The 23,835-nt window shown below is 39.1% G+C and overlaps 1 protein-coding gene across 2 annotated transcripts in view; it reads left to right on the top strand.

Annotated features, from left to right (window-relative positions):
- The window catches only part of chl1b (cell adhesion molecule L1-like b), a 108,474-nt gene that overhangs the window by 61,591 nt on the left and 23,048 nt on the right, over window positions 1–23,835 (top strand). For both annotated transcript variants that reach the window (XM_084727602.1, XM_084727612.1), the window contains 17 exons: window positions 1,558–1,728; window positions 1,980–2,006; window positions 2,161–2,272; window positions 2,448–2,629; window positions 4,457–4,588; window positions 7,263–7,403; window positions 9,542–9,653; window positions 11,681–11,847; window positions 11,928–12,093; window positions 13,411–13,535; window positions 13,890–13,991; window positions 14,328–14,525; window positions 16,519–16,589; window positions 17,395–17,617; window positions 21,813–21,928; window positions 22,166–22,370; window positions 22,503–22,625. In XM_084727602.1, coding sequence (XP_084583728.1) covers window positions 1,558–1,728; window positions 1,980–2,006; window positions 2,161–2,272; window positions 2,448–2,629; window positions 4,457–4,588; window positions 7,263–7,403; window positions 9,542–9,653; window positions 11,681–11,847; window positions 11,928–12,093; window positions 13,411–13,535; window positions 13,890–13,991; window positions 14,328–14,525; window positions 16,519–16,589; window positions 17,395–17,617; window positions 21,813–21,928; window positions 22,166–22,370; window positions 22,503–22,625 — 2,373 coding nt within the window. The remainder of the gene's footprint in view (window positions 1–1,557; window positions 1,729–1,979; window positions 2,007–2,160; window positions 2,273–2,447; window positions 2,630–4,456; window positions 4,589–7,262; window positions 7,404–9,541; window positions 9,654–11,680; window positions 11,848–11,927; window positions 12,094–13,410; window positions 13,536–13,889; window positions 13,992–14,327; window positions 14,526–16,518; window positions 16,590–17,394; window positions 17,618–21,812; window positions 21,929–22,165; window positions 22,371–22,502; window positions 22,626–23,835) is intronic.

The following is a 23,835-nucleotide window of genomic DNA, read 5'->3' as shown; positions in this document are numbered from 1 at the left end:
AGATTTGAAGCAGCAAGATTTAGTTGTCTATCCCCTCATTTTTGGCCTCTATATTGTCATGTATTACATCATTTTAATGAGGCCTTTGCGGACAAAAAGGATGCAGTGTACCCATCAGTATATGCTCCAGGAAATTTAAAGCTTCTCCCTAAATGCATTTACGAAAGATGTTTCTGTGATACTAAAAATGCCTAAATGTCATCCTAAACTGAGAAAGGACAGGATCTCTGTTTCGGTAATGAGGCCCCAGCACAGCAGCTGATGGCCAGTATATAATGCTGAAATCAAAGCAAAGAAAAGCCATGTATAATTACTTTATTCCATGCTCTTTATAATCTAATATACATGATAACATGGTTATCTCAGCCAGTTACATGTTGGAAATAGAAAAATACATAGGGTTATGTAGATTTTAGACCATCATTCAACATAATATTCACACTAGCTAGTAACAGATGTAGATGAGTTTTCTATGATTTAGGATGACAAGCGAAACCTGTTCAATTCAATTGGAGATCAAAGTTCCCACATGTACTAAATATGTCAGGCAACATTCTGTGGAAATATGTATAAAATGATAAAAAAAAAAAAAAAGGAACACGAAGTCTTGGCTTTGAATATTTCACTCTTAAACATCACAGAGTTTCAAGAGCTGGAACAAGCTGATACAGAACATGCTGTATTTGTGATACTGTCAAACAGTGTGGAATAGAATCATTCTTCAAAAGTGAAAGGCACTGGTGGGAAAGAAAAGTATTCAGCTCTTGTAGCAGGTTGAGATGGAGCTGCTTTTAACCACCTCATATACACACAGTAGTTTAGCTGAAAGTTTTCCAACCTTATGAACCCTTTCAGATGCTCTCAAGATAAATCAAAGGGAGATGGAGATCATTCATAGGGTATGAAAGAAAAAAATCTGCTACACAAATTAATACTTTTTATTGAAACATTAGTTCTGCCTGAGTTATAAATAAAAACATGTTAGAGGCGGAATCATTCTTTGATATAACTGCTAACAACCGTCAATTGGATGTGGGAAGTGTGTTAAAAGGTGCAAAGTAGACACTTAGACACATCTACATCTACAGCTTCTTTTGTATTATGATCTTGCACATTTTAGATATCCTTATACTGCAAACTGTTAACTTGAGCACATTTCCCAGCCAGTACTTTGCACGTTTGCACAAAATCACACAGGTCTTTTATTTAAACAATTTATTGTGCATATTTTTCCATAATTTATTGCCAGTTTTTCATTTTCGATTTATTCCTCTGGATTTATAATATTTCCTTTTTATCTTTCTTTATATTTTTCTGCTTACTTCTACTTATTGTAATGCACAAAAACACCAGTGTGAATCTGTGTGTAAACCTGTTTTGCAATAACCTGATTCTGATCATAAGCAGTCACAAACCATAAAGTTTGAGAACCCTCAAACCCTTTGGATTTTATAAGTAAAGGGAAAAAGAGGATGTTGAGGTGTTATTATAGAGGCCGTTTTGAAGATAAATGACAAAAATATGGATTAAGAGCTGTCCATCTGTTTCTGTGCTCAGATCTTCAGCACATAGAGCAGGATGAAAGAGTGTCCATGGGCTTGAACGGAGACCTTTACTTCTCTCACGCGGAGGAGAAGGACAGCAGGAGGGACTACTGCTGCTTCGCCGCCTTCCCAAGAATACGAACCATCGTTCAGAAGACCGCCATGTCTGTCATCGTCAAGACAAGTAGGTGTCACTCCAGCTCCGTGTGCTCTTTTCCTCTGGAGCGGCATGATGCTAACTTTTGTTTTCTCTGATGTCCACATTCATAGTTGCGCTTCAAAGGCCATCCAAGTGTCACGCTATTGTGTTTATGTGCATCTCCTTGGTTTTGTGTTGTGATTTTGATCCTGGTGATGTTTCTCATGATGTTTCCATGCTCTCCTCATGTTCAATGTTTTGTTATTTTTTTTTTGTCTCATCCACCTCCATTTCAGAAAAAAGTGACATGAGTCCTGAATCTGGTGAGTTTGAAGTTTTTAGAGTAGAACACCCCTCAGCTGTGCTTCATCTATCAACATATGTGTTCATATGTGTGTGCATGTGTGTGAATATAAATGCACCAGTGTAAACTCTGATTTCTATTATACAGCCTAATTTTCTGCTTTTCTTTCATAGCTAATGCAATTTTGGAGAGAAAACCCTTACTTATGACGCCCTCTGGTGTCAATTCAGAGACACTGCTGGTCAAAGGAGAGGATTTGAAATTGGAGTGCATTGCAGAGGGATAGTAAGTAATACTGCCTTTTAAATATCCTACACATTTTGGGAATTTTTGTCCCAAAAAAGAAGCCTAAATATATTTCTAAACATAGTACATTCATATAAAAAACATTGTCACGTGTTTGTATGTCTTTTTCTGTCATGCACTGGCAATATGTAACTGTGTGTCCCCTTTCTGTTAGTCCAACTCCACAGGTTGAGTGGGTGAAGATCGGTCATCAACTTCCCATGAAAGCAAAACTGGAGAATCATGGGAAGTTGCTGATTGTGCCGAGAGTTGATCAGGAGGACGGTGGGAAGTACATGTGCAAGGCAAAGAACGGACACGGAAACGCTGTGCATTACTTCACAGTGATAGTAGAAGGTAACTACAGCGTGCAAATGAGTTACGGTGGTGTTGTTCTGTCTGACTTATTTGAAATGAAATGTAATCTCGTGAATTATATAACCCTAATTCAAAAAAAGTTGCGATGTTCTGTAAAATGTAAATAAAAACAGAATGCAATACTTCACAAGAACTTTTTGACCTATATTCAATTAAGTACAGTACAAAGACAAGATATTTAATGTTCAAACAGATAAACTTTACTGTTTTTCATAAGTATGTGCTTATTCTGAATATGATGTTAACGACATGTTCCAAAAAAGTTAGGACATCAACAACAGAAGAAAGACTGAGAACGTTATGGAATGGTTTGCTCAAAAAACACTTATTTGGAACATGTGACTAGCAAACAGGCTAATTGCTAACATGTGATAGTATGATTGGGTACAAAAGGTTCATTCCTTTAAAGCATGTAAGGGGTAAGATTCACAGCTCTGTGAAACACTGTGTGGACAAGAAGTCGAACAGTTTAAGAACAGCGTTTCTCAACAGAAAACTGCAGGAATTTAGGGATTTCACCATCTACAATCTATTATATTGTTAAACGTTTAAGAGAATCTAGAGCAAATGTAAGACTGAAAATGAATGTTCCACCAACATCCCACTCCACTAACACTCCATTAAAACCCACATAATTGTATAAAGGATATTACATGGGCTCGGGAACACTTTGGAAAACTGTTGTCAGTAAACACAGTTTGTCGGTGCATCTACAAAAGCAAGTTAAGCCTCTACCACGCAAAGAGAAAGACATATATCAACAACATCCAGAAACACTGCAGACTTCTTTGGGCCCGAACTCATCTGAGATGGACACAAAATGGAAAAGCTTCAAAAGCCAGCATCTGTGATGCTGCATGTGTTACAACAGCATAGATTTGTAGAAGTTTCTTGCAGACCAGACCTGACTCTTATTGGAAATGTGTGGTGCATTATGAAGGCCAAAATACAACACCAGACTTTTGAGCACCTGAAGTCATATATCAAGCAAGAATGTGAAATAATTTGACTTTCAGAATTTGAACAATAAGTGTCCTCAGTGATGAAATACTTGCTGAGTATCATTAAAAGTCATGTATCACAGTGGTAAACATGCTCCTGTCACAACTTGGAACTTGGAACATATTGTAGCCATCAAATTCAGAATGTGTATATCAGTATAATCAGTCACTAAATGTGTTCTAGTACATGAAGGCGATGTACAGTTACATATGATATTATGAGAATGTTAATACTGATGCTTGCTGATGTTTAAGCCACATTTAACTGCTGCAGCTGATTGAAATAGAGCAAATTTCAAGTGTTTTACAGTTTATACTATTGAGTACTTAATTTCAGTTGGATCCAGTCCCTCCAAAGGGAGTTTTATGATGATTAATAGATCAAGAAAGAGGAAAAAACAAAGTTCTGATGCACAAAGTCATATTTATATTTTGGACTTTCCTCTAGGCTTTGCTTTTTTTTGTTAAATATTGATTAATTTAATCTCTTCTTGGGACAAATATCTGTCTTTAACAACTCATAGACACCTGAAATCCACTACTAAGTTTTATGTAACACAGACAAACATAATATGTTCCAGCAGTGACTGCAGTGAGACAGTAAACAGCTGGAGTGTCTCCTGTCTGTCTGTCAAGGGCAGACCTGTGAATGTAACATTTCTGGCAGCAGGACGCTTGTATTGAATAACATGTATTGCATAACGGTTCCTGTGACTGTGTGTGTCTGCTCTGCGTAAATGCTCAGTGTCTTTTTCATAATGACACTGATCAGCTGGATAACATCGTGCTGTCTGTGTCTTCCCAGAGGCTCCAGAGTGGGTGTCTGAGCCCGAGAGTCAGCTCAGTATGATCGGCTCAAACGTGCTCATCAAGTGCTCCGCCAGCGGGACTCCTAAGCCGATCATAAGGTGGAGGGTGAACGGCGTTCCTCTGCGGGGTCAGTCGCACGCTCACGTCACTATTGGAAACACTGTGGACTGATGACTGAGCTGTTTTAAATGAACAAACAGCCTGATGTTGATATTGTCTTGCTCTCATTGTTGAATGCAACATATTTCATAATATATAAAAGGGGGGTAGAGGGTTAAAACCTGGCTTGTTGGACAGGGGGTATGATTCTTCAGATTTGAGAGGTTCTGGATTCACATTATGGAGGAGGCTTATTATTCTGAATTCTCCTATTAGTGATCATTAAAGTCTTATCTTTAAAGTAGATTTTGATGCAACATTATGAAGGGAAAAGTCCTGTTAGCATGTTTTATTAAAAGGGAAACTTAGGGAGTACTACAGCAGGGTTTAACCATGGCTCTATAGCTCACTGTCACAAAAAGTTACTCTGTGGCCACCAAATATTCCACGTAGGTTGCCCCCCTGCTAGCCTTTGCCAACCCAATGTTACAGTTACACAAACATCTTGATTTCTTTGCGCCTTCTAGTTCAACATTCTCTGAAATCAACAAACAGTACCTGTTGCTGGCTACTGATATGTCGTAATGACTGAGGTCTGGGTTTACTAAGCTTACTCACACTGCTAACATAATCCTTTTAGAAAAAAAACAGAAATACAAATATGAAAAAAAAACAATGGCAACAAAAATTTAGGAGTGAATGGAAGCAGGATTTTAAGTGTCTAGAATATGACACGTTTTCAGAGTTTCCTCAGCTAACCAAGAAGTCTAGCATGTGTTTTTTTTTGTTTTTTTATGTGAAACAATTTTGTGTGGCTCCATAAAAATTGCCTCAGGTGATGTCACTTAAGTTAGCATCAGTTGTGACTGAAGAGTACAAGTCATATAATAAAAATCTGAGTCACTGACCAAAATATATGTACTTGAGCTGCATTGTGGGTAATGCGGGGGCCAGATTTTGACAAGGAAGAAGAATGCCTGCAATGAAAACAGAATCTCTTCTTCTGTTGCAGTTTTGATCATTTTTTTTAAATGTCCATTGTGAGGCCCACAGTATTCTAGTCCTGTAGTGACAAAATTGTGGAGTATTAGCTTTAACCGTTTCAGTTCACTGTAATTAAGACAGGAGAGGGGTTCAAATACAGCTTACGGTTTAGATATTTAGCACAGATATTGATCTCTGGTGCGACATTCCCACACAAGTGCAAACACTGTATACGGACATATTCAGCTATTGGCAGGATCAATAATCAGACCATTTCAATTTTTGTGAAATCAGAATTCAATAAAGCATTAAATTAACTATAATATAGTTGCAACCTCCACAGTTGCTCTTATAAATGTATAATCAGCTCTATGCCAAAACATTAACCTTCTGAATAGCAACAACTTCCGCTGGGACCTGCAGGCTCCAATCTATGAATAGGCAATGTCAAGTATAAATGATGCATTTCATCTTTTTATTAGTTTCGACAAAAATGTAGATTTCTATACTGTATCTATTATTGTCTTGTAAAACTGCCTGGTTGCATGTTCTAAACTAGAAGAGGTAACTCAGTGGAGCACAGATCTCCGTCAGGCATCCTGAAAAGAATATTTGGATATAATCCCCTTGTAATCGCCAACATTTTGATTAGTAACCTTAATTACATATGTTTGTCAGGAACTGTAACAGATTACATTTATTTTGTAATAATTTTACTTACTTTACTTTATGTAAGCACTTTATCTCCACTACTGCTAGTATCTGACTAGACATTGGTATGAAATTGTGTCATAATTAAAATCTAAGCTTTAAATTCACAGAGGTCCTTCAGCATACAGTCATGAATGTAGTAGTAGTATTTGAGATTAGCTGCAGACACCATGCACACACACACACACACACACACACACACACACACACACACACACACACACACACACACACACACACACACACACACACTCACGCATGCACAAAAGCGATCACATGATCCCCTCCATGCTCATGCCTGGCTGAGATAATAAAAAACAACGCTTGAATTGCGATGTTTGGACTCATTTTCCCATTTATCTTTTCCTTTTGAAGCATGTACAGTTGAACCCAGGATGCTATTCTATGCATCTAAAAGTTTGCAAATCTCCACTGGCTGTATCTGGAAGTTGTGGTGGCATTGCAGTAGGTGCTTTCTCATCTGTTGGCTGATGGAGATCTGCACTCTTATGAGTGCAGTCTTCTAGTTGTGTGTGTTTTAGGGGAGGTATGAAAGAATAGACTTTCAAGGGCTGTTCACACTGCACTTAGCCCCAGGCTAAAACATTCCAAAGTGGGCTAACCACAACTTTAGCCTAGGGTTTGCTGGCACTGCTCCAGAGCAGGGTTAGCCCTGAGTTTGTGGTGTTATCTAGGACTAGGAATTTGCAGTGTGAAAAGCCATTCAGGTGAGAGCTCAAGAGTCTGTTGTGTTGGAAAGTTTCAAAAGACCAGAGGGTTTTAGCCTAAAACTTCTGAGCCAGGGAAATCATTCCACCATGTGCGTGTCAGGGAGAAGAGTCAGTACAGGGCAGAGAGGTGACCAGGCTGATGCAGGGACGGAAGCAGCAGTAGGATGCCAGTGAAGTATAGACAGGAAGGGGGTGAATCTACACACTGTGTTGCAGCATGAATGTTGATGATCTCACACTTTTGTGTTAACCGAGTGTGTCTTTGTTCCATTGCAGAGGCCCCTGCAGCCAACAGGAAGGTGTTAGATGACACCATCGTTCTACACAACGCCAAAGCCTCTGACAGCGCCGTCTATCAGTGCTTGGCCTCCAACAAACACGGAACCATCCTGTCCAACGCCAACATCATGATCATGAGTAAGTACGACATCTTTTAGTTCCCACTTTTCATCAGCTCACTTTCACCATCATGCTTTTCATCAAGTGCGAGTTGGTGAGTCAGTGTCAGACTTTACGATGAGTCATTCGGAGGCTGCTGACTGATGTGTCAAGCCAGGGAGCTGCTGCTGATGTTGGCATATGCCCATAAAGCAGCGAGGAGCCCTGGGATGGAGGGCTGTCCACAAGCTGCACTCCTTCATTCAGGCTAGCGGCGTCTCCCCGCGGAGCAACAAGCCTGGTTCCCCGCCATTTATATGCTAACAAGTTCCCCCACAATTCCATACTGATAGCAGGGCCATAAGACAAACATGTGCTGCTTTACAAGTCCAGATAAAAAAAAAAAAAGCCTAAAAAGACAGAATGTTGCTTTCCGTCACTATGCACCAGCGTTGGGGAGTTTGTTCTTGGTGACACAGGAGTTAATAAAGCTGGACAGTCTCTGAATGCTAAGTCCCAGCTGCTGCGTTTGTAAACAATTAGAGAGAGACAAACCATTTTAATGGGAGGCTTTGGCTACAACTGATAAGGTGCTCGCGCTCAGCTAACTCATTATTCCATTGTTTTCTGCTTTGATTTCATTTTCACATTGACACGTTTCTGACAACCTGACAGCTGAATCATTTCTTGACACAAAGGAGCTGACAATTAACGCACAGTGAAGGCAACAGTGTTGTCGCCTCGTACAACCCACCATTATCAGCCTCATTCCTTCCTGTTTTATCACTGTTAAACTGCAGACCTGATAACGCTCAGTGTTGTTTTCTTTGCCTAAAAATCCTGAAGTTAAGCCGTCAAGCAGCACACCTAAATGTAGAGTGTGCTCTGTTTTTCTCACAAGCTTAGATTGATGATTTGAATCAGCTGCATGAAAGAACTTGGGACTGCCTTTTCAGCTGAGTAGTGGCAGAAGGCCATCGACAGGGTCAGTTCTCCTGTATCTGATTTAGTTTAGAGGGATGGCTCACCCAAAAATGAAAGTCCAGTCATTATCTACTCACCTTCATGTTGATTGAAGATCAGGCTTAGTTTTTTTAGTCTGCAAAACACTGCTGGAGTTTCACAGGAAAACAGCCTTCCAGAATCTCCCAGACAAAGGGTTCCCGTGTACACCTTCTGAACTTGGTGTGTGCGGCGTGATGGCATGCACGCTCAAGTGAATCGCATGCTGGGGCCTTAGGAGACTTGGATTACATCAGACAAGCAACATGAAGGCATTTCATGATTTTTTTTAGGTTTTTTTCCCCTTTGAAAACTGGCCACTATTCACTTTAATTGTTTGGGAGATTTTGCAGCGCTGATTTTCTGCAGCATTTGATAATGACTGAATTTTCATTTTTGGTTCCCTATAAGGTCCGACACAGCACACAGCTATTCAAAGTTAATCTTAACAGACTGCATGTGACAGATGCTTTCTATCTCCTGCCAATCACACACATATGTTTTTATCTCATCCAAGGCTTGGCTCTTTCTATGACACACTTTAATAAGTCCTTAATAGACCTGTGGTCCCTTGATCCTCGACCTCTATTTTCTGTCTTCCTGAAGAATTTACCTGTTTCACTCCAAAGAAGAGCAATATTATTGCTTTTTCCTCTCTTGTAGCCCGCAGGCGTATACTACTTCAGTGGAAGGATAAAAAGCCTCATCTCTTAATTCTTGGCTGTAAGACTTAACGTCCTTCCTGTACTTAGAGAAAATTAAGTACAGTATTAGGGGTTGCTCTGAAAATTTTAACAAAACTTGGGATCCTATTCTGTCTTATGTTAATTCTATTGCTTCTTTGGAAGATTAACACAATATATTAAGTTATTTACAGAACAAATGGAGCTATTTTTATAGGATTGGGTATGAGACTGGTCATGCAACTTAAATTTCCAGAACTTCCTCCCATATGTCTGATTTTTGGTTTGTTTGTCTGTTGTTTTGTTTTGTTTATTTGAGCATGGCTGTCATGATGGAGAGGCCAGAGGGTCGGCTTGTATACTGTGTTTCTGTGTGTTTATAGCAGCATAAAACTGGTTGACACGTTGTACTTTAAATGTGTGTCATGTATTGACAACCCAATAAAGACACACATGAGAAAAAAAAAAGAATCTTCCGCATGTTCTTTACAGATCTGGCCCCCATGATTTTGACCCGGGAGGGGGAGGATTACTCCGCTGTGGAGGGGAAGGGAGTCATGATGCACTGCAGGGTCTTCAGCTCTCCTCCCTCTACCATCACTTGGTAAGTGTGCAGTTTGTTCCTGCCTCCCGTACACCAGCAGAGAGCAGTAGATCTCAGCTGCTCGACTGCATACAGTCCCTCTGTGTACAGTGTGTCTTCACCGGTGACCTGCTGTATTTCTTTAAAGCCCACTAAAGTAACCCTGTCTCTCAACACTGAATGTTCTATTCAGCAACTTTTATTTCTTCTTTGCTGCCACACTGCAGTGTTTTTCCCTTTAAACTGCTGCTGTGTTCATATTTAATTTGGCCAGGCAGAACTTTGAGACACTTGCAGGAATGTTGAACTTGTTTTCGTTCATGGGCCACACACAGCCAAGTGGACTGCACCAGTAAAACCATGCATTATAACCTATAAATAATATCACCTCCAATTTGTTCCCTTCTATAGTGCAAAGCAGTACAAGTATATTCTGAAAATGTTCGCAGTTAATGATCCGTCCATTTATAAAACAGATGACGAACAGGCTGAAATGAGAAAAATAACAGTAATTTCAACAATGTGGCTCACTTTTTCCACATTCAGTCAGTCTGCTGTCATTACTCATGAAGAAATACAAACTCAATTCTTCCTGGAACACAGCACTCTGTGTCCACTTTTCTCCTTTTTGACAAAGATATTTTCCACCGGTGGTTCTTGTATGAACAGTAGTCATAATGACCCATATGTACCCAGCAGAGGGCCTGCTACTCTAGCAGGTATTATCAGCATGATTCCTGGTGGAAAAATCATGAACAACAGTGCATTTTATTGAAATGGTAGAATTAATAACTTCTCCGCAATTTTCACACTTTGCAAAGTCACCCAGTGGGCTGCATTAGGCCCCAGATGTATGTTTGACACCCCTGCATTAAAGCCACTGGAAACCTAAATCCACAATAGCCATCTAACTATGTACTTTGAGGTCATAACAGAACACATCTAAAAAAGTATTAGAATTTAGTTTTAAGCCAAACTTGAATATTACCTTAAAGTTTTTCTATACTTTCCTGATACTGGATTTGACTTGGGCGTCAATATGCAAGGAGATCTATTATGAAAATCAGGCACAATTATCTATCTGTTGTTGAGTCCAGCTCAACAATGAGCAATCACACCGTACTCCTTTGACAAAAACAGATATTTTACCTCATAGAGCAGGGGAGTTGTCAGACTACTGCTGCCACACCAGCAACTCCCATGTCCTGTGAGGTAAAAATACTGTTTTTGTCACAGAAGTCTGGTGGCTTTGAAGAGATGGTAGATTAGGGCTTCAGTTCTCATTCAGAAAAGGCTGTCTGATGGCAAAGTGCTGAAAATATTCTAAATATAGTGTGCAATTAAACTGATATTGATATTAGGTATTTGATAGTTTTAGGTGGATAAAATACATTTCAGTGCTGCTGTCTACAGCAGTATTGTTTAGCTTTTGTGCAAACGTGACCAACCCTGTCTACACAGTCTTGGGAAATGAGCTAAACAGCAAAATGAGCTGTTTAAACTTTATTTTTCATAGTTATGAACATTTATTTTCACTCAGATATTTGTGGATGCTCACTGAGACTCTCTATACAACAGCTAAGGTAGCTCAGCATAGTGATATGGGGCACTGAATTTGATTAATTTACTCTTTATCTGCCCACAAATGAGATAAGAAATAGGTCTGAAAAACAATAGAAGTCAGAGTGTTTCTGGAGAACTGTGTACACAAGCACAGAACTAAAAAATAAGCAGTAAAAAGTTATTGTCCTGCATGAAATTTGGCAGATTTGATTTGTTTTCAGTGACTTTTTCTGTACCAGCATTTTGTGCAGGTAGTAAAAAGGAAGAAAACAAAACTTTTTGTGTGCCCAAGACTTTTTTTTCTTTTCGCAGTAGTATTGAAAGAGGTATTGAGTATTGGTTTTTGTACTAACATTGTACTGAAGTTTAAAATTTTGGTATCATGACAACTCTACACTCAACTTTGATATTATATGTGCATTTTCACTATTTCAAACCAACTTTCCAGTGGCTTTGATGGGTGTTTGCTCTGAATGTTTTTCCAGGAGCAGAGGCGATTCCTCGGAATCTGTGGCGGGACCAAGGTTTACCGTCCACGACAACGGCTCACTGGAGGTCTACAGCGTGGAGAAAAACGACACGGGGCAATACACATGTTTAGCCAAAAACATGGAGGGGACTTCTGCCATCAACGCCATGCTGTATGTGAAAGGTAAACAGTTTTACCTGTATAAGCGTTTGTGGCGGCTCCCAGTCCTTGAAATGTAACTAATACGGTTGTGCCTATGGAAGATCCCACCAGAATTGTCTCGCCCCCGGAGGACCAGCAGATCTTAATAGGTACCACAGCCCAGCTCTCGTGCCTCGCAGAGTACGACAAGTCCTTCAGCAACGACTTTGAGCTCCTGTGGGAAAAAGATGATATGGAGATAGCCCTCAACTTCACTGAGAATTCAAGGTAGGATACTGACTTTTATTCTTTTTTTTTACAACATTGTAGACTGAAAGGAGCAATATCTAACAACTGAACATCTAAAAATGAGCAGTGCAGTCCAAACAGTGAGCTGAAGCCACTGGTGGTATATTAACACTAGAACTATCGAGGCAGTCAATTTGACTGTTTTTAATTTTGCAATGTAATAGTTTTGTTGAAATAAAGCCCCTGTAACTAACCTGTAACTAATCCTGACTTTTTCTAAATGTGTGTATATTGATATTGATATTTTATTAAAATTACAAACACAAAAGAGTTCTGAATATTTCAACCTAGAATGGCCATAGTGGTCATACTGACTGCATTGTAAACACATTTGGTTCCTAATACATTTGAATTTTGCACAGCTTTTTTTTGCCTGTCTCTTCACCTGGTACTTCTACACAGTTTCAGATAAAAATGAGGTTACGTGATGTTATCACCGGCCTATTATACTATTTGTAGAATTAGATGAAGTGATGCTTGTCTAAGATTGTTTCAGATGATGCAAACATTTCCAATAACTTTTTTGTAGAGCGTTGAACGTTTAAAGACGTTTAAAGCTGCATTTGAAAAACCTTAATGACAAAAATTACATTCAGTACAGCCTACTATGACCAGTCAGAATGACATTCTCATAGTTGTAGAATTCCGCTAGTTCTCGTATTCAATTGGGATTCAATCTATTTAACACAGTCTGTGGTTGAAGCGAGTTGTTTCCTTTCATCTCCTCCTCACCAGGCTTGAGGAAGCTCAGGCAGGCTGCAGGGACACTGCAGGAGCGCAAGACGAGCACAACATTGTAATTTGACAACAGTGAGCGACAATGAGTCCTACGCTCTGAGCTGATCAGATGTTTATAACTGCCAGTTGTCTGTCCATGTAAAGTTGAGCCTGTTATCCTCAAATCAAAAGCCCACTCCTCTGAAACTCACTCTGGAGTTGATGTTTAGTGTCTGCCTGCCTTCTGCCTGCCTGACTCCATTAACATATCGCTCAATTTAACCGTAATAAACATCTACTTCTATTAAATCATCTAAAAGATGATTTTTTGCAACTCATTTGGCCAACATTCAGCATTAATTCTAACTCTAATTAATGTGAAACAGGCAAACAATAACACACTTATCTATAGTGTTGTTGTCAGAGAAGTGAGTAACATGTTTCCTTAATCTTGCGTGACATATCGTTGTCATTTTATGATTTTTTACAGTAAATATGTTACAGATATCTCTCTCAGGAAAGTCATTTTACTTTTTGATTTCATCAATCAATACTGTGTCTCAATCTTTCTGTTCACAGATACTTTTTGGAAGATGGCATTCTTCAGATTATGAATGTGAGCCACGGGGACCAGGGTGTCTACACGTGTGTGGCAAGAACGCCGGTGGACCGAGACATGGCCTCAGCGCTGCTCATGGTGTTAGGTGAGCAATATTTCCGCTCCGAGCCAAAGGATCACAGACCCCTGGTGCTACATTAATGTATGACACGTTCATAAATGGATCAATATGTCAGCAAACCAAGGCAGAGCACAAACACGCCGACCATGGCTTTATTAGCGCGCAACTGTGTCTCACAATCACCCTTTTGAGATATTTTTGACATTTTAAAGTCTAAAAAGAAGCAGCGGCAGCCTCGTGCAGCGGTGCAGCTCGTTCCACATCCTCTGGCACTCGGGATGATTTGATTGAACATTTGTTCCCTTGGCCTTTTTTTTGCTGCAGAGATTGATGCGTCTGTGATTTTTCCAAAGCCGTGTTGTTTGTGATGGTTTTCAGATGTCCCCGATGCACCTGAGTACTTGGTACTGTCTGAACACAAGAGCAAAAGTGTGAAACTGAAATGGATCCCAGGGGACGATCACAACAGCTCAACCACAGGTAAGAGGAGCATCCCGTGTGTGTGTGTGTGTGTGTGTGTGTGCGGGTGTCAGCATAAACAGTACAGTACACACCAAATCGCTACTTGCTATTAATATGACATTTTTTTTCCGAATCATTCTGCATGTAAATAGATTTGTTTGATAGCATCTTGTACAATATGAATCTATTATTGATTCATCCAAGCATGAACTGCGATTAGTCTCCCTGAGGAATATACAAGCCCAGAGCAGGGTTTGAGGAGTTTTCTGCACAGCTGGTGGTTAGATAAGCAATCCTTTGGCGAGAACCACAGCAGCGAGGGATCGCTCTGATTGTCTTTCTGCCTGTCAACAGAGTTTATTATCGAGTACGAGGAGAGCCAGTGGGAGCCAGGAAACTGGAAGGAGCTGCAGAGAGTACCTGGGAACCACAACTCGGCCGTGCTCAAGCTCCACGGCCACGTCGACTACCGCTTCCGCGTCTCTGGCGTGAATTCTGTCGGGAGGGGTTCTCCAAGCGAGTCCACGGAGAGATATAAAACCCCGGCAGCAGGTCTGAAGCATCATCATTTTCTTTTGTTGTTGTTTTTTTTGTTTTTCTTAATTTAATATCAAAAATCACCAGTGGAGAAAGACAACAATACACAAAAACAAACACAATACCAGAAGCATACTAAAAACAAAACAAAATACACAATACATCCAAATAAACATTAACATCACAACTAATATGTAAAAACAGTCCTAACAATCAAGGTAACAATGTAACAAAATCAAATTAAACATAATTTCTTTATTATATATGTATAATATATATATATATATATATATATATATATATATATATATATATATATATGTATATATATATATATATATATACGTATTATAATTTACCGTCAAAGTTCTTTTATTTCTTTCCTGCCTTCAACTTTAATAAACCGTCCTCATCTTTTCCTCTTTAAGGTCATCATTTCTTTTTGCAATATATCCATCCAGAATAAAGTGACATTTAATAAACATGCTGAAATGATTGATGTTCAAAGAATCCTCACCAGCAGCTTTAAAAAATAAATCTTTTCCCTAACAGAATAATCAAGTTAATAATGAAACTCAGCGTAAGTTCAATCAGGAAGACCGCCTCTACGTTTCATTCATTCACAATCTTTCTCTCACTCCTACTCCCACTTAATCAGCTGATTATGTGCCTTCACTTTCCTCTCTGATAAACCAATCAAGTTGTGACCTGATCTCCATCATCATCATTTTGCTGCTGTCAAACACCTTCATTTCATCAGATCCAGGCAAACTAGAAGGCCACCACCACCAGTGTCTAGACCCTGGGGGTTCCCTTTTCTGCCATAGTTTCATCTCTCCCTCAATATTTATTATATGTGCACATGTGTACATACACCACAATGGGGTCTAACCTCCAAAGACCATTTACACTCTTTATTCTGTTGTGCATGTGTCAGTTAGAAAAAATTGTTCATTCAGAGAAAGTCTCTCCTGATTGAAATATAACACTGGATGTGCGTGATTTGTCGACTGTATGATGTCATTCACCCTTGTTTGGTCAGAAAAGTTGAAGCTTTTAGTGAGATGTTGTCATGTTTTGAAGGATAATGTGCAATTTGCAGGGTGCAATGTGCCACACATTAGAGTGGCATTTAAAATACGATTTGACTATAGTAAAATAGAATTAATGGCTTAAAATTCCTCTTAATTCATGGAGTATTTTGTCAGACAGTGTTTAACATTGCATAAGGGATAATGTACAGTGAGAGGGTCATTATTGTGAAATAAGTCCTTGAATCATCCTGAGGGGGTTTATTTCACAATAATGACCTGCTCACTGTACATTATCCTGATTATAACATGGTTATGTACAAAGAATATCAATAATTAATGAATAATTTGGCATTAAATATTAAATTTAAAATTATTTTATTGTTCCTCCAGAGTCTATGATCAGGACTGTGTCCACAGTCTGTTCTTCAAAACAATTGTCTTTAATACATGACAACAGTTTGCTATACAGACATAACAAACCTTGGAATGCTGTAACTGACCAATCAGAATCAAGTATTTAACAAAGCCAAGTAATAACACTTAATAAAATGTGTTCAATTTCAACTGCTCAGAAAAAAATTCCACAGAAAAAAATTCCAGTTGGGAGCACAGTTTCACTGCATTACACATTTTCTAACCTTCCCCCCAAAAGGCAGAAACGACATGACAGTACAAAAAAATAGATGTACAGTAGAGTCAGATTCCATAAAACAAAAACGACACTCATCTGACTCAGCGATACGGAGTCAGGTGAGTGTCATTGCTGAGGCGTCGTTGTTTATTATACTTTCTGATCAGGTCCTCCAGGCCACTCGAGCTGCCAGCACCGCCGCTCTGTGAACTATAAAACACTCAGACCTGCCACATAATTGATTCCATTTTTGTTGAAAATCTGCTCTCTTGTGCACCCATTCACCAGAGATTTCTTCCACTAACAATGCCGACAAAATCTATACTCCTTCTTTTTTCTGCAGCTCCTGACAAGAACCCTGAAATTATCAAAATCGAAGGTCATTTGCCACATGAAATGGATATCAACTGGGAGGTAAGAAACGGAGGCCGGTCCTCTATTATCCTCTTATTGCAAATTCTGTAATGTCACCCACCTTTACATAGTTAATTATTCACATCTGCTATAGTCTTTGGAAGTCAAAGAATCTCCCTGAGAGGGCTAAGATGAGGTTTTATCAATGTTTCATTAACAATAGAAAATACGAAATAGAAGCGCTCCATGTTTGACATTTCATTTGGTGTTTCAGATCTGTAGAAACACCATTTTCTGGGATCGCTCTGAATGAGTTTCTATTGAAAGCTGCTCCTTTTCTTTGATTAGAAAAGAGAAAGGAGAGCTATGAAAAGAACATTTTTCTCTTAACGCGTACAGTAATATATTCAGCTTTATTGGAGAAAGATAAATCTCTCCTTCACTTATTATCTGGTTGCCCTGTCATGGCAACGTGGGCCCCTGGAATCTTGGATTCATGAGCTCTCCCACTGTTAATGATTTGCTTTTGTGGATAATGGTATCTCATTGTATTTCTCACGGTCTGACTTGTGTGGAGAGATAAATCTTCTCATCTATGATGTCTTAGCAAGCCCTGTATGAAAGGAGAGCCATGCTGCTGGACCAGGTCAATTGTTCCATTGTTTTATTAGATAGCTGGATGAAACACTGCCAGCGTTCCACGCACAGTTCACTGGGCTAGCTCGTCATTTTAATCCCACAGAGGCAGTGACACTGAGCAGTGAAATACAACGAGCATCTTATGCAACTGTGAAGGTTTCTATGACACTGGTCTCACCAGGGTTCTTGCTGTTAATTTTTGCTTTCTTTTCCCCCCATTTTTCAGCCCTTGTTGCCCATTGAGCACAACGGTCCTGGTCTGGAGTATAAGGTGAGTTACAGGAGACAGGACGTGGAGGAGGACTGGAAGGAGCACATGGTGAAGAGACACTCGTTCGTGGTGAAGAACACGCCCACCTTCGTGCCCTATGAGATCAAGATCCAAGCGAGGAACCATCAGGGCTGGGGCCCCGAGCCCAAGATAGTGACCGGCTACTCAGGAGAGGACTGTGAGTACTGATTTTTGTTGTTCATATTTTTATATTAGCAGTGTGAAAGAGGTCGCTTGTAGTGATGGACCCGCTTGGAAAGGCTCCAGGGGTCTATGGCAATCTGGCAAAAGGTCCAGTTTAATAGGATTCATACTTCAATGGATAATATTTTTATTTAATAGTCTAAAAAGTTCGTAGATAATGTTCTGTTTTAACAATCTATTAATCTTCCTCCCACAAACCGAGCGCACATCACCCACATGTCACCCATTAATGGTGTCCACATGGGGTCTTCTGTGTTGACATGGTGCAAACATTTGTAATACATATCTAATATCTTTCTAATACATTTCTCCTGTGTAAAAAGCAGATGTCAAATTATTCAAGGGAACGTGTACAGCCATCCTCCACTCTGCTCTCATTAACCTTGTTTCCAGCCTCAACAGACAGCAATTATCAGCAAAAAAAAAAAAGCTCTGATAAAACCACTTCATGCCTAGAAGTTAATGGCAGCCAAAGATAGCAAGTAGCTGATGAACATAATAGAGCATTTAGCAGCTAAACAGCCAGATATTTTCCTCAGAAGCTGACAGCAAAACAATGATAAAAGGAGCATAAATATTGCTAAGAAACACAGGTACACCTGAATGAGAAGTTGAGACCACGTAACTTCTTAAAAGTAGAAATTCATTAGCAATAGACACACTCTCACGCAATTCAATACACCAAAGGGTTTGGTCACTACAGCCTTACTTTCTCTGATATGGCCACTAGCTTATGGTGGCTAATGTTAGCTACGGTTAGCAAACATACTTGTGGCAAACTGGCCACTGTTTAGCCAGAGTTATGTAGTTTTGCTGATACTGTTTCTCGTCTGCTAGATGTGTACATTAGCAAATGTTTGTTAACTTTTAGTCATGATCAGTGTTAGCAGCTACTTTTAATGTAAAGTAGCTACAGCCTACTCAAAAAGCTGCTACTTTAGTTTGCTAGTACTATGCAACTATTTCCAGAGAAGATTTTAAAAAATGAAAGAGGTTGCTAACATCTCATCAATATGCATCTAATTTCTAAAAATTTTAATGAAGGCTGTTGTGTAGACTGTTGAACTGTTGTGCCACAACTCTTGTTAACTTTAGTTTACTTTAGTTTGAGAGAAAATAAAACTTAAATATTCTTTATAGACTACTGTCCCAAAAGTCACCTGTCTTCAGTCACTGCTTTTTTTTAAAAATATAGTCCCCAAACATGTCTTTTAAAGTCCCCAAATCTGGCTAGAAAGTCACTGAGTTGGAACCACTGGCCATTACTTTATAATTCCTTAATTTGTGAAAAATGGTGTTGTGGCATTCTTTTATGCTGAAATGAATATAATATCATAATGCAGCTTTAAATTCATGTAATGCTGTTCTTTAGACATGTTAAATTATGTCCGAAACAGAAACATTGTTTAAAAAATTGATTAAACTGTGGTGAGAAAAATTAAATCAGCTTCATTTAAAACACAAAGTGTTTCCTGAAGAGCAGCATTTAGAGAAAGACTGACTTTAGAATATTTGCATCAGTTTTCTCGTTATTTTGGTAAAAAAAAAAAAAAAGAGACAGCAGATAGTCCTTGTGGATAAAGTCGATTATGCATGCGGAGTTCTCTGACTCAAACTCGTGTGGCTTCTTTGTATTGAAGTTCACAAACTTTCACCTCTTGCTGCCATTTGGACCAGACAAAGTGCAAAGCAGCCAGTGCAGCTCTAGGACATACGATTTTATGCAGAGAGATGTGCTTTAATTAAAAAAAAAACTTTCTTTCACACTCCCCGCTTAACTCTGATATTTTCAGCTGCAGTATTCAGGTGGACTTTGTGAAATGTTTTATTTATAAGCTTTGTGATTTTGTTGAAATATTTTAGACTTGGAGTTTGACTTCGACAGTTTCAAGGTTGTGTACTATATAGCAGACACAGCTTCTCGAGAGAGAAGAGCAGTCTGTACAGAAGTTTACTGTATCTCCTGTGTTCAGCTTTCTTCTGGACATGCCCCCAGGAAGTCACCTCAGGTCATGACTCTCCCCTCTGTTGTGTGCTCACTGAAATGTGGTGTTACTAAAAGCAGTATTTACACCCTTTAGCTCGATGCTTTTGTCGTTTACATTAGCTTGTGTGACTGTAGGTAGAGTCCAGTGAGATCGGTCCCTAATAGGTCTTTTAGTATTGTCTTCCACACAGTAAACCCCAATTCACCAGCTTCAACAGCTTGCACACAAAACTTTTAACACACACAATAAAACATTTTGAGCTGGTTTATCTTAAAAATGTCAGTTAACTGAAGTTAGATTTGTTTGTTAATTAAGATCCCAATTAGCTTCTGCATGCGGCAGCTATTCTTCCTGGGGTCAACACAATTACATGATGACAATACAAAAATACACATTCACACTACTCATCATGGTCCTTAAACATAGCACATCAGCACACATCCAGTATAAATAACACAAACAAAAAGAAAGACAACTGAATGTATCATAATCGAGCCAATAAACACTTTCATTTTACATAGAAGTCCTTAGGCTTCTTTGAGTTTCAAGTTAAGTTAACCAAACTTAGGTTGAAATATGAGTTTATTAGTTTGTTAATTTGAGTTTTGAGTTAACTGAACTTGAGACAGCATGTTCAATAAGATATTATAAGATATTAGGTTGAAACAACAGCTGTGCAGTCAGACTGATGAGTGTTACAAACAAATTAGATTTTCTTTTACGTTTCTTTTCCAGTTTGAAGAATCAGCTCTTCATTTCACACCAAGAACTTCCAGCTGCAGCTGCTCCTATCAGAGCTGCTTTGTTCCAGCATTGGCACAAAGACGATATGTGAAACTGCTCCCAGTGAATGTATTAAATTTTAAGTGTAAGGGGGCAGGGACTGAATGCAATATAACCTTCACCATGGTTCACAGTGTTTTCATTATTGTTAAAACAAACAACTATGACTTATCTTAAAATAAGTCAGAGGCACAAAGTATGTTTCTGTCGTGTATGTTTTCTTCAGGAGAGTTTTAACTCTCACACAATGCATGCTGGGAAGTCTGCTAATATGTTGCATCTGCACTCTAAAAATAAATGATGCTTTGACTCATTTTTACTCAATAGTGTGTGCGATAAAATAATTTTACAAGTTGTGTTTTTCTTATGTTGAACGGAGACAAGAAATTGACGATATGACGAACATAAAATCATTGAGTGCATAGTTTAACAACCATTTTTTAGTTCAAAATATATGCCAGGTGCAGATCTAAATTCAATACGCTCATGATACTTGAGTGCCAATTCAATATGCATTGCAATTTTACAAATACTGCAGTTCCATATTATGATTTCTTCAATTTTTATTTGCTTTTTTAACATTAGACCACAGGGGAAAAAAAAGTTGAATCATCCATTTCTAGAAACTTAATATCTTAACTTACTTTTCCAAAAACATTATACTTCACACACCAGTCAGTATTTCTGAGTTTTATTTATTTCAGCAGCATTATTGCTATACTGCATATAAAAGTAGTAAATAAAATAAAACTGCTACATTTAGCTGTGCTTGCTCAGCAAGCCAGTATAATAAAAAAAAAATAATGAATAAAATAAGAGGTTAGATCACGATGCTTATCAAAGTTGGCAGGTTAATGGTAATTTCTATTATGTGTTAGCATCAAGCTGAGGGATTAAGCACTAGTTATTTATATATTTATAAAACTGATTCAGCAGTCAAAAAATTGATTCAGGGATTACTAAAAAGAAGGATCACAATCCTTAAGAGACCACCATTACAATGTACAGTATGTGTTGTTAATTTATCTTTAAGTAATTAGGTTGCATCAGCTTAATAAATTTTAATAAAATGAAGTCAAAAATCAAAACTCAACTTGACTTAACATACAAAAATGTGTGTTTATTACAAGTGAACATGACATCTTGACAGTCCTGAACATTTGTATGGACTGAATCATTGATAAATTGGGGTTTACAGTGTCTAGTATTTTTTGGTATTTTTGCTTTTTTTTGTCTTTTTTTCCATTTGTTCATCTGTGGTGTAACTTTCATATGAAATCATTGAGTTGTTCTGAGGACAACACAAACTGTTTTATGGTTGTCTTTCCTCGCTGCTCCTGTTTTTCCTTGACTCACTTTCAGCTCACTGTAGATCCTAATGTGTGTTTGCCTTTGCAGTTCCCTCTGCTGCACCTGATGATGTAGGTGTGGAGGTGATAAACAGCTCAGTGGTCAAGGTTAGCTGGACGCGTGTACACAAGGACAAGCTACATGGACATCTGGGAGGCTACAGGGTAATACCTCAAAAACAGACCTTTGCTTTTAGACACAGCTTAAAAGGAACGGTCCTGACCTTGCTCCAAACGTTTGCTTCCCTCACCCCGATCTGTCTCCTTTACTCGGCCGGCTCGTGCACTAACCACCAGGGAAAAAAAAATATAATAACTCATTCAGCGTCCTCTCACAAGTATACATATGTATTGTGCTCAAAGTTTGATGTCTTGCTTGTCCGCGTCTCTTTCCCGATGTAGATAAACTGGTGGCGTCTGCGCAGTCTGGTGGACTCGAAGAAGAGCCACGGAGACAAACACACGCTAACGTTCCCAGGGGATCGGAGCCATGCCTCGGTACCGGGACTGACGCCCTTCTCCGAGTACAGCCTCATCGTCATGACCTTCAACGGGCGGGGCAACGGCCCGGGCAGCCATCCCGTCAACTTCAAAACCCCAGAGGGAGGTAGGATTGTGGAAAAACAGCATGGAGTGTATTGATTCACAACTACTGAAGAGAAAGTCTAATAATAGCCAAGGAAACTGGGTTGCACTATTCGACTGCTTACTGTGTGTATTACCTCCTTTGCCCCCACAGTCCCGGAGAAAAATCCTGTTTTCAGGGTCACAGACGTACAGAAGCACACTGTCTCTCTGGCCTGGGCCCCGCCGCTGGAGCCTAATGGGATTCTCACCGGGTACCTCCTCGAGTATCAGCTCAGTACGTATCCCTACGCCTCACGCTTACACTTAACAAACTCAGATATAATGGTGATGCCCCTGTGTTGCCACTAGGATATATTGTGTTTTTCCCCTGTGGTTAATGGTGTTTACATCCCTCTGTTCCTTTTCAGCTTGTAGCCTCTTAAGGATAAAGAAACTGAGTGTATACAAAAACACACAGGGCATATATTTCAATTTGGAAACGGTGTGTGCGTATCAGACACCTGAACATCCTCACTGTTTTAAATGCACTGCCTCTGCCTCTACATTATATTGTACTGCGTTGATACAGATAAATATGTGCAGGAATATTCTTCGACATAAAGGTTCTAACTAGAACTATAAACGGTTCTTCAGCTTGTCCTTATAGGAGAACGCTTTTGGGTTCCTGGTCAAATCATTCATAAAGGTTTCACTTTTCAGAAAGGATTTCAACACTTAGAACCATCTTTGAAACGTTTCATCCGAAACTCCATATGAGAGGTTCTACAGAGAAACATTTTATAGTGTAATGGTTCTACCCAGAACCCTCTCTCAGGGCTCTATTCAGAATGTTTCCCTCTAAGGGTGCTAACACGAACCCTCTACTGAGGTTCTACTGAGAACTTTTATATATTCCAAGGGTTTTTATCTAGAACACAGTCAGGGGTATTCTACCAGGAACCTTTTTGTATTTCCAGGGTTTTGTCTCTGAACACACTCAAACAGTTCTACTGCTCCCAAATGTTTTTAGTAGAACACTCCCAAAAGGGTTCTACTGAGAACCCTTTTATATTCCAAGGGTTTTATCCAGAACCCACCCAGGAGGTTCTAACAAGAAACCTTTTATATTTACAAGGGTTTTATCTAGAACCTACCCAGGTGGTTCCACTAAGAACCCTTTTATATTTACAAGGGTTTTATCCAGAACCCATCAAGGGGGTTCTAGTGAGAAACCTTTTATATTCCAAGTGTTTTATTTAGAAACATATTATATTCTCAGGGTCTTATGGAGAACAAACTCAAGGGGTTCTATCAAGAGTCTATTTATATTCCAAGGGTTTTATTTAGAACAAACTTCCTTTCTATATTATAGTACAAAGAACCCTTGACAAAAGAGTTCTTCAGTGATTTCAACAATCTTTGAAGAAGTCTTTCTTCTAAAAAAGGTTCTATGGATGAAAAGGTATCTTTCAATGCCTCATGAAAGTCAATGAAAGTCATAGTCT

Source organism: Lutjanus erythropterus, chromosome 2 (assembly GCF_056507025.1).
Source record: "Lutjanus erythropterus isolate fLutEry1 chromosome 2, fLutEry1.hap2, whole genome shotgun sequence".
In the NCBI taxonomy this organism is placed as follows: Eukaryota; Metazoa; Chordata; class Actinopteri; order Lutjaniformes; family Lutjanidae; genus Lutjanus; species Lutjanus erythropterus.
Note: the sequence above shows the minus strand (reverse complement) of the source record. Positions and strands in the feature narration are given on the sequence as shown.